The sequence below is a fragment of the Triticum urartu genome, chromosome 2 (genome assembly GCF_003073215.2).
Source record: "Triticum urartu cultivar G1812 chromosome 2, Tu2.1, whole genome shotgun sequence".
Lineage (NCBI taxonomy): Eukaryota > Viridiplantae > Streptophyta > Magnoliopsida > Poales > Poaceae > Triticum > Triticum urartu.
This window is the reverse complement of record NC_053023.1, coordinates 29045490-29056321: the sequence shown is the minus strand read 5'-3', so window position 1 is coordinate 29056321 and position 10832 is coordinate 29045490. Positions and strand designations below refer to the sequence as shown.

General features: G+C 45.5%; 2 protein-coding genes across 2 annotated transcripts; both read right to left on the bottom strand.

Moving 5' to 3' along the window:
• Positions 1-382: 382 nt before the first annotated feature.
• On the bottom strand, positions 383-1850 carry LOC125540812 (zingipain-2-like). Its single transcript, XM_048704366.1, has 2 exons — positions 1323-1850; positions 383-1218 (listed from the first exon to the last, which is right to left on the bottom strand). The coding sequence occupies exons 1-2, from the start codon at positions 1750-1752 to the stop codon at positions 623-625; spliced, it is 1026 nt and encodes a 341-aa protein (XP_048560323.1). The 5' UTR covers positions 1753-1850; the 3' UTR covers positions 383-622.
• Positions 1851-4546: 2696 nt separating this feature from the next.
• LOC125535390 (chromatin-remodeling complex subunit ies6) lies at positions 4547-8293 on the bottom strand. Its single transcript, XM_048698443.1, has 3 exons — positions 7903-8293; positions 7156-7223; positions 4547-4925 (listed from the first exon to the last, which is right to left on the bottom strand). The coding sequence occupies exons 1-3, from the start codon at positions 8075-8077 to the stop codon at positions 4794-4796; spliced, it is 375 nt and encodes a 124-aa protein (XP_048554400.1). The 5' UTR covers positions 8078-8293; the 3' UTR covers positions 4547-4793.
• Positions 8294-10832: the final 2539 nt, after the last annotated feature.

Genomic DNA, 10832 nt, shown 5'->3' with positions numbered 1-10832 from the left:
AAGATACATCAGTGGGGCAGCTAGATAATGGGATAGCTTCTCCGGTGAGTGGCGGTTGCTTCTTCCTTCCCTCCGACGACTGCTTGATCCAGATTTGTCATTTGTGTCGGATTGCGAGAGGAAGAAGAACGGGCATGGAAAAGATGGAAAAGGCGAGGCATGAGAAGAACATTCAGAACAACGGTTCCATTGAATTGGAAAAAACTTATTTTCATATACAAGCTTCCAAGTTTATACTATATATTATAGGCAAACGCATCATTCCATGCTTTAAATGTTCATTATCCAAAATCCATATATACGTATGCATTGTACTGCAGCTGCATCGTTCTGTAGCTAGCTAGCTGATAAACCATACTCGATGCTGCATGGAGCCATGGACTGATGAGGTACTAGTGTTCATTTTCATATACACAAGATTACAATCTTATGCTGCTATTACATGGGCAAATGGATCGTTTCTACTGTACTTTCTACGAAGATCCATGCTTTATTTGAAAAACAAATTCATATATACGTCGTGTACTGCAGTCGTACGTATGGTACTATACGTCAATCTTAGTTGATAAACCATAGTACTCGACGATGCATCATGCATGGACTGATGTAGTTGTACTGGTTTTTAAGAGCTGTCCATGGTGGGGTAGCGGGCGAAGGTGGCAATGCCGCAGTTGTTGCCGCTCCCGCGCGTGAGGCGCATGTAGCCCCCCTCGCCCCACCCAGCCCCCCATTGGTTCTTCACCACCCAGTACTCCTGCCCGCCAGCCTCCGTCCCGTAGCCCACCACCGTGACGGCGTGGTGCAGGTTCCGCCCGCACGACGGGCTGCCCACGTACACGCCGCTCCTGTAGTGGTGGAAGTCAGCGTCGGCCTCCACGGCCACGGCCACCGGCTGGCTGGCCACGAGCACCTGCAACGCGCCCTCGTCGCCGTGCAGTGTCACGGACCGGTGGACGCCGACGGAGGCGGCCGGGTTTGGGCTGAGGCCGCCGCTGCGGCACGCGCCCTGCTTGGCGTTGTACGTGTAGGCTGCCTCCGTCTGCAGGCCGCCGCTGGCGGTGATGTAGGTTAGGGCTGCGTTGACGAAGCCACTCTTGCAGCTGTTGGCGCCGCCCGTGCAGTCGAGCACCTGCTGCTCTGACATGGAGATGAGGTTGCCGGTGGCGATCTGCACCAGCCCCTCCGTCGCCGCCACCGCCGCGAACGCCCAGCAGCTCCCTGCACGCACGCAAACGACGTGTGAACATTCCCTTATTCATTTGCCAGCTTTGTCCTGTGGTATATGCTATGCTATGCATTCGGGAGGTGCAGATTCTTCTTACCGCAGTGACCTTGGTACTTGACTGGGGTGACGGCGCCCCGGGCCCTCCAGTCCACGCTGTCCGGCGTGGACTGCAGCTGAGTCATGGACACGTTCACCACGGCCGCCGGCGTGAGCCCGCCGGGCTGGTGACGGTACCCGAGGTGCGTCTCGGCGAACTCCTCGTTGGTGAGGTCGGAGAACTGGTTGAGCCCGAGCGTGTAGGTCCGGTTGCCCGCCCGGTTGACGGCGTCGATGTGGCGCGCGTTGGCCTCGAACACCTCCCGCCGGCGCAGCTTCTCGGCGGCGTCCGCGTACACGCGCCCGTACCTGGCCATCCACCGCTCGTGCCGGGCGGCGGCCAGCGCTTCCCCTCGCGCCGCCACGACGCTGACAAACGCGAGCGCGAGCACCAGCGCCAGCAGCGTTTGCTTGCCGTGGATAGGCGCCATTAGCTAGCTAGCTGCTTTGCTTGCGATGGTTGGCGAGCGAGCTAAGCAGGTACGTACGTAGCAACCATGCCGCCTCCGCTTGTATTTATACGCGCGCGCGGTGGCGGCGCCAATGGCGAGCAGGACGGGGCATGCATGCGAGCAGGTTCAACGGATCCGCCTAGTGGAACGAACGTATTGACTGGGAGGGAGACCATGGATGGATGTGGTCTCTCCGTATCTTCTTCTTCTCGACGGTGGTTGCTCTCGTCAGTCGTCGCCACTCACATATTCTTGGTCGTCGTCATCTTCTGCTACTTGGGAGATTTTTCTGGCTTCCCAGATGGTGCCGCAACACACACGCATGCATATACCGTCGCACACGCACAGAGCTGGTCGCAGCTGCCTGGAAGAAATTGGCCGAATCGGCGTGCACTTTCTCTTTGCTTGCTGCTTGTTCACTCGCACTCACGCGCATACAGTTTGGCGAATTAGTAAATTTACCGGTGCCGGTATGTACCGGTGCATGCGCAATCCACCGTTCGTTCGCCAGTCTCATCAAGATTCGTGCAGGTTTTATACAATTTCTTTTCATGTGCAAATACAACAGATTAAATAGAGCTATACCTGTATTTGTATCGGACAGTGTCCGCTTTTACAGAGAAGAGGGAGGGAGTGGAGAGAACAGTGCATGCATGTATTCTCTCACCACATACGCTGAACATGCATTTCTTATTTTCATTCTCAAATTTTTAACGATTCATACCTTTTGAACCAAAAGTTCATTGTTGAAACTTTTTATATATTTGAATTCATGGTGTGCAGACCTTCAGAACAAGATCAATTTTGGATATATTTGAACTACATTTTTACATATATTTCAATTATCTTTGAAATCATTTTCATAAAACATTAAAAGGTTTCACTATTTCACATAAGTGATACCTACAGTTTCAAACATTTTCACAAACTGGAATATGGAACTTACAAACTAACTTCACTCATTTGATTTCACTCGTTTTGAATAACTCATTTCAGTTATTTGAAGAACCGGTTTCACTCAAATGAAAAAACAAATTTGCTTGCTTCATAAAACAGATTTTGCTCATTTTAAAATTATATTTCACTCATTCAAACAATGATTTTCAGTTATTTCATAAAATTGGTTTCACCAATTCGAAAAACCTATTTCACTTAATTCAGAAAAAATGCACTTCACTTCTTCCAAAAAAGTATTTCACTAATGTGAAAAAGGCACATTTCATTCCTTTGAGAAATCTATTTTTCATGTGTTAAAAAAAGGCTTCACTCATTACAAAAACACTTGGTTCACATAGTTTAAATAAACTGATTTCACTTATTTTAGAACACATATTTTGCTGAGTTCACGTATTTCAAAAACACATGATTCGTATATTTGAAAAATAATAGTTCCACATATTTGAAATAACCGATTTCACTCATTTTTGAGAAAATAATTTCACACAATTAAGAAAACAAGTTTCAATCGTTTCAAAATACAGATTTCACTCAGTAAAAAAGCATATTTTGGAAAAGTGAGTTTATTCATTTCAAAACACTTATATCACTTGTATCAAATAACTAGTTTCAAAACTTTGAAATAAAAGGTTTCACGTATTTCACACCGGAATATCTGTCATGTGTATGAAAAAAAAATCCACTCATTTCAAATAATTGATTTCACTCATTTTAGAAACGTTATTTCACTTATTTCAAAAGAACTATCATTTAAAAAACAATTTTACTCATTTCAAAACTAGATTTCACGCAATTCAAAAATCATTTCATTTATTTCAAAACACAGATTTTTAACATAGTTCAGTCAACATAAATTTGATTGAAACGGTAAAATTGTAATTAGTTTAAATGCGTTGAAGATTGGTCTTGTTCAAAAGGTCTCATCGCTAGGAATTCAAAATATAAAAAGTTTCCGAAATAATTTTGTAGCTTAAAAGATATGAATGATTGAAATTGTGAAAGCAGAAATAAAAGGACATGAATTTAGTGAGGGAGAGATGAGAGCTATTGTGACCGTGTCATTGTTGGGAGGAGAGAGAATATGTGTCATGTATGCGCAGATGGGATCACTATTTGACTTAAGTGCTGAGATACGAAAATAGAAGTTGGACGATAAAGGGACATACTTATGGAGTAGGACCACAAGTGCATAGATTTTACAAAAAAAGGGTTTTCCCCCGCTATCTACAAAGTGCATAGTTTTTAAAGGCATTGTGTGATGGATGTTGTACTGGTACATACCTGAATCGGTAAAAGGAGGTTTTATGTATGTGGCCTGGGTTGCATGCTTGACTCACATTTTGCAGGAGAATGGAAAAAACGCAGCACCCTGATAAGTGCTACTAGTGTGGCACAAAGCAATTCCGCCTTGACTTTTTTATGCAAGTTTCAATTTGGATGGCAACTTTAATTGTGAAGCACGGCAATTTTCTGTTTAGATGGCAAGTTTAATTTTATTTAATTATTTGTTTCTTTCAGATGACAACTTTAGTGTAAAAAAACGTCAAGGTGGTGTTACTTCGTGCCTATGCCAATGCATTAAAAGTAAGAAAATATGCACAACCAACTCATGAAAATGCTGGTATGACTGTAAATGATTTATTCTGAGATCATTTGAATACGAATGCGGATTATGGCAATTCCTTCCTTCAGTCCGTTTTCAGGTACTTGTTGGCCTATTCGCAGAAATAAATAAATAACTACGCGGGTGCCTTTTCCCCCAATATCGCCCAAGTGCCAGTATCCGCGCTCATTCAGAAACGACAGCCGATTCCCGGACTAACAACATACTGCATTTAACCATCAACTCTCAGCACACCAGCAACGGGAATAACAACAGGGCAGAGTGGCACAAAAGGCACGTCGATGACAGTACACAGAAGCAAAATATCTCTCTCAATTGCACAAGGGTTCAGTAGCCTAGTGAGCTAGCGACGCGATCAGGAGGAAAAGGATGATGCCTATTCAGATCAAAGAGCGGGGCATTGGCTAGTAAGAACAGGCACGGTAAGGCGGGGATCTTGTTATCGTAGTACAACCGCTGCGTTCCTCACAGCCAGGTACCTCTGGACGTATTCTTCGGGAAGCATTCTGATCTGCCTGAAGACCTCTGGGTCAGCGTAGCGCAGCTTCGTCCTCGGATCCATGTATGGTGCCTGCACAAAGGTAAAAAGGTCAGACTTGTAAAAAGTACTCCCTAACAGATGTAACAAGGGACGGCACCTAATGGGCAACCAAAAATGCTCTGTATCAGATATATGCATCAGCTAGTGCTACTGAAACTATGTAACCAGTGACGGCATGTACGTAGCAACAAACAGGTCATGCACGATACAGCACAACATGGAACATACTTGGACTGGTTGATGAGATACAAGTAGGTTCTTGGCGGCAACACAGATGTTTGTGTGGTGTTCTATGTAATTTCTTCTATCTCTCGCCAACACACTGCATCATCTGGACTACAGTCCTCAGCAGTCAGCAAAATCCAGGCTTAGGACAGATGGCCAGTGTTGGGTGCTGCTTCATTTGGGTCAGTTGCCCTGCCTCCAAGCCTTGAGTTCGACCAATACGATTGTCATATCATTAGGGTTCATTCATTTATTACGGCGATGCGTATGTGGGTGAAAATGTGAACTATTAGTACAGATGTCAGTAGGGTGATGTTCAAATTGTTCATGCATTACCAACAGCTGCAGACGTGCAGTGAAGTTTATGACCCTTGGTAATACTGTACATGGCAGTACCAAGTTGAAATTAACTAAAGATGTTGTTCGCAGAGGCCGCGAGAGAGATACAAACTGTGAAAAGAACATTACAACTGAGAAGTATTGATTTTAGTTCACCTGCCTGTTCTAAAACATTAGTAAACTCACCCAAAACACTAATCAAGTTTTCAACTCTTAAGTTCTATAATATGCGTATACACTTAAGTTCATGTTTTATGGGGACTATGTTATTAATACTGTATTATAAAAATATTTACCAACTATAGTAGTGTATTTCGTTCATGAAGACTCCTGCTTCATTCATATAGGGATCTGTTAGAACAGCACAGACTTTAATTACATATGTTTAGGGGTGTCCACACCGGACTTTTACAAACTGTGCTAAATCGTCAACAGATTGCTAATTTTGTAATTTTCCAAAACTGTGATACATAAGTGCTAGTAAGTTTGTTGGTCCACAGGTTGGTCAACCTGTGTAAACAGCAATTGAACACCCCTACATAAGTGGCAGTATGAAAGCTACCAAAAACATCTAAATTTAGGTTGATAGTGAAATCTGTTCACAACATTTTTTCCAAAATAAGTCACAATTTTAGCAGCTCAATCTGGATTCTGTTCCAACACAGTCCTGCTGGGTTTCTGCTATGCCAACAAGTTGAATCAAAAAGCACTCATATTAACAGTACAATTCAAAGATAAAAATAACTACGACCCTGTTTTTTTTTCTCCTTAAAAGGTTGCAACAATATTGTATTAGCCTCGAATTACATTAACATCCACACAGATGAATATCCATATGCAAAATTTAATTAGACAGCATAAAACCAAATCTGAGGAACATTGCAAAAAGTATACAGTCAATAATTCTGAAAAATGGAGTGAACTCTTGCCAAAAAAAGGGGGGGAATGGAGTAAAGCAATTAGAACAATGCTGAATTAGAGCTTTCAGTGGGTCATCCATACAATTCTCACATTATTTAGCGGTACTTTTTTGTAGTAGTTACTAGTTAGAAGTTACCAAACACAATCAACTTTCAGATAATCACAAATTTAACTGGCCAGAGTTTATTTGATTTCAACCTACACAAAACCTGATCATACAGCGTCAAATAATAGGTTGCACACACAAACCTATCTTGTCAATAATACATCCGAGTTGCTTTTAAAAAAGGCTTGTGTTGGTTCATACAAAGCAGATAAGTGAGGACAGTGAAGAACTCCAAACAAAATGTTTATGGAGAGTAATTATAAGACATAAAAGATAACATTATGGCCACGGTCTCTAACATGGAACTATTTTTTGTTGATCTCTACCGGTACTGCTATGTCTTAGATCTAGCTGCTCATAAGCTACTTACTGAGTTTTCCTATGAGCCAGCTACTGGGAGAATAACTAAACTCAAAGTATCAGCTTATTCCTTCAAATTTATAGGCCTTGTTAAGCACAGCACAAAATTTCATCTCACTGGGAGAGTTTGCAACCAATTAACACTGCATGTAAACATGCAGTTTAGCATGATAAACAAAATTGTGGTAAACACAGGGCACAGCATTATGACCTACTTCAGACCTAAATGTATTCAAATTCCAAACCTTATCATTTAGAAGCATTGCAGGATATGTAAATCAACAGTTGGAGTCTATTGGGGTGACTTACCTCAAAGCCTGTAACGTCACAATATCTCTTTGGTGGATAAATGGATGGGGGTGACTGAATATTTAAATCTGCATAAAGAACATACTGTGAACATTATATTCGCCACAACAATTTTCTCTAAATACTACATGTGCATACTACCTGAACACACAAATAACTTGTTTCGCTAATGTCAAAAATAAATCTAGAATGTTATCCAGCTTTGTACTCGTAACTGAGAGATACAGGTTCATGTAAAAGCTGTCTAATCGCCTTAGCAGTGGAAGCTAATACTTCAGAAGCTATGAATTTAGACACAAAGTCAGCAATCTATTGGTCTATTAACATGGCATTCTATCAAGCACGAGTTTGGAACCAACTTTTATTCTACTAAAAACACTGCCTATAAATTGAGAAAACAATGATGTTTCAGGAGGAAGTATTTGCATCTAAGGCTCTAAAGTGAATTGTGAGTTTGTATTATGTAACATGAGAAGAAGCAATTCAACTGCTGCTATTTGTTAGCACCAAAATACAGCACAATGTGCAAGCTCCCAGCATTGGTGGGCTCTTGGAAAAAATCCAGCATGCAGCTCCAATTTTCAATCTCTAATCACCACAAGTTTCTAGGCCTAGAGTGGATCATCGAATAGTCTTAAAACACCTCAACGAGCACAGGAAGGCCTAAAACCTACAAAGCACTTGATTTACAGACGAAATCTGCAATAATTGGGCAACTAGCAGCAGGAAGGGGATCGAGGCGCTCACAGTTGGGGCGGTCCGGGGGCAGCGAGGTGGCGTCGGCGGCCTGGAGGAGGTGGCGGAGGTGCTTCCACTGGCGGCCGCGGGACTGGCCCTTGGGGTACTTGTCGGCCGTCTGCACCTTCTTGAACGCCATCGTCGGCGCCAGCAGCATCTCCGCCCTCACTACCTCCGACTCCATGGTCCCCCTCCCTCCCGCTTCGAGCGGCTCGGAGTCGCGGCGATTCCGCTGGTGCGCGCTTAGGGTTGGAGGCGGTGTGGCCTACCGGGCAGCGCCTGCTTCAGCCACCGGCGGCCGGCGGGGGTAGGCGGCGAGACGGTTCGGGAAGTCACGAGGCGGTGGCGGCGGCGGTCGGGGGAGGAGGGGCTGAGAGAGTGGCCGCGTGGTACACGTCACGCGAGTAATGGCCTTCCCCGGCTGTCCGGTCGATCCAGCGTTCCTGCCGCATCCGACGGCTGGGATCCTTCTTCCTCCGCGGGTGCCACGTGGCATGGCTGCCGTGCGTCGGAGCAGCGGTGATGGCGCGGCAAAGGTGACTACACCGCAACGAGTCACCGCTGCGAGTTCTGCCTCTCTCATCAGATGTGATGGGGTCACCGCCGCGAGCGTGGTGCAATCACTGGGATGCCTTGTGCTCAACTTTCTTGTCAGGTACTTCGGGTTGTCTCTCTCCGTGACTCGTCTATCCAAGATTCACCTGTAGCCATATGTGGATCGTGGTGCCGGCCATCTGCGGATGTGGAAAGCCTCGATGCTCTGACGTACTGGGAGGTTGGTTCTGATTAACTCGACTCTCATCGCTACGGCGATCTTCCCTATGCTCATTCTCAGTCTTCCGATATGGTTTCTCTCTTGCATCAACAAGGTCTGCCGGGGTTTTTTCTAGTGTGGGCATGCTGAAGCAAAGGGGGGGGGGATGTCTGGTCAAATGGAAGCTAGTTTGCACGCCGATGAAGTTTGGTGGGCTGGGGGTCAAGAACCTGCATCGTATGAAAAGGCATGAGTGGACAAGCCTCGGTAAGGCTTGCAGATTGATGTTCCTCATGAGGCGTGTGCTCTGTTCGATGTCGCGGTAGAGTGTTCGCTAGGGCACGAGTCTAATATCGAGTATTGGTCGGACCGGTGGTTCGATGGCAGGAGTGTGGGACGATGCATATGTGAGGCGGGCGGTGGGATGTCAGCTAGTTGCTGAGGTTCTGCCAGAGGCCAAGTGGTTGCAAGCTATCAGGGGAGCTCCATTTGTCTCGGCGATCGCTGAACTATTAAACCAGTGGACCATGATACAGAATGTCGAGTTGGCTCCACACCTTCACACCTTCAGTTGGCATCTGACTGTGGACGGCAACTTCGTTATCTGTGCGTTCGGCATACTCATCATTCTTCCTTGTGCGTGAGTATGCGTTGGGCATGGCAGAGCTTTGGTCATCTTGGGCATCGTTGGAAATGTAAATTTTTATCTCGCTTGTGTTGCACGATCGCTTGCGGATGTCTGGCAGATTGGTGAAACAAAACCTGCAGCACCCTGTGCAGTGTGTTTATGCTTCCAGAAGGAGGAATCGGTGAACCATCTTTTGTTGGGTTGTTCGTTCTCTTGACAAATTTGGTACTTTGTGTTGTTACCATGGAGGCTACATAGATTCACCCCGCAACCTACCGACGAGCTCAAAGATTGGTGTCCTAGGTTGCATTCAGCTGCTCCCAGGACTCGGAGGAAGGAATTGAACACTCTGGCCTGTTGCACATTAAGGATGATTTGGTTGTAGAGGAATAGTCGCGTTTTCGACAAAGCAGCATCAATGCCCTCCATTGTCACCGTGAGAGTTTGAAATGAGTTTACTTTGTGGATGTTGGCTAGGGTGAGTGGATCCGTGGACGATAATATGAGAATTGATGCTTAGGTGTTTCTAGGTTTGGGTGCTGGCTAAAGTGCCATGCATCCCTTGTACATAGCAGGCATGTTTGGTTGCAGTAGTGAACAATAGCTGCATTGCATACATATCTCAATCCAGCCTGGTTGAGCAAAAACAACCCCAAAAATGCGTCATCTGCAAATTGTTTGGTTGCCTGCATTTAGGGTCCCTGCATTAGGTAATACGCAAGTGCACTTTGTTTGGTTGCCTGCATTGGCCCAAGCGGCACATGAGCATGGTGTTTGGTTGCACGCATGAGGTATGATTAATAGCTAGCACTTGCACTTAGCACACAGGGTTAAGAGCTAGCAGAGGGAGGGGAGAAGAAATGTAGTGTGCGTCGGACAATGGCGACTGCGATGGATAGTGGTCATGGCGCCGTGTCAAACATGACGAGCACGGAGTCGTGGACGAGCGACCCCGTCGGTGAACTAGTTGCGGTGCTCGCGCAAACACAATCGGCAGAGGAGGAGAATGCAGTGGGACGACAGTGCAGTGTCAATGCAGTAGGAGGACGACAGAGAGTAGGCTAAGATGAGCGACACCGGAAACGACTCTAGTGTCGTAGGACGTGGGCAAGGAGATCAAGAGGAAGGGTGTCGGCATCGAGAGGGACAAATAGGAGGGCTATGAGCAGAGGACAGAGGAGCTCGACATGGCGGCGGCAGTGCAATAGGCTGCTGTTCAAAAAGAGATGAAGCTACAATCATCGAAACCAAAATTTTACAACACGAATGTTGTGCGGAACTGCGAGATTAATCTGCTAGTCAAAGAAAATTTCAAACGATCAATCGTGCGCAACGAATCTGACAAAATTCGTCTAGAATAGCTTCAACGGGAAGACGAAATTAAGAACTTACAACCGACGAAACTACAAACCGATCGCCTAAATGGAACCGTAGCATTAAGGTGCATCTTTTTCGTGTAGAGCTTACCTCGAATCGAAGCACCATTGTGTAAATCGGAAGGGGCTAGGAAGAACATAATTAGAGAGAAGGTTACTAGAGGTAGGAGAAGATAAGCAC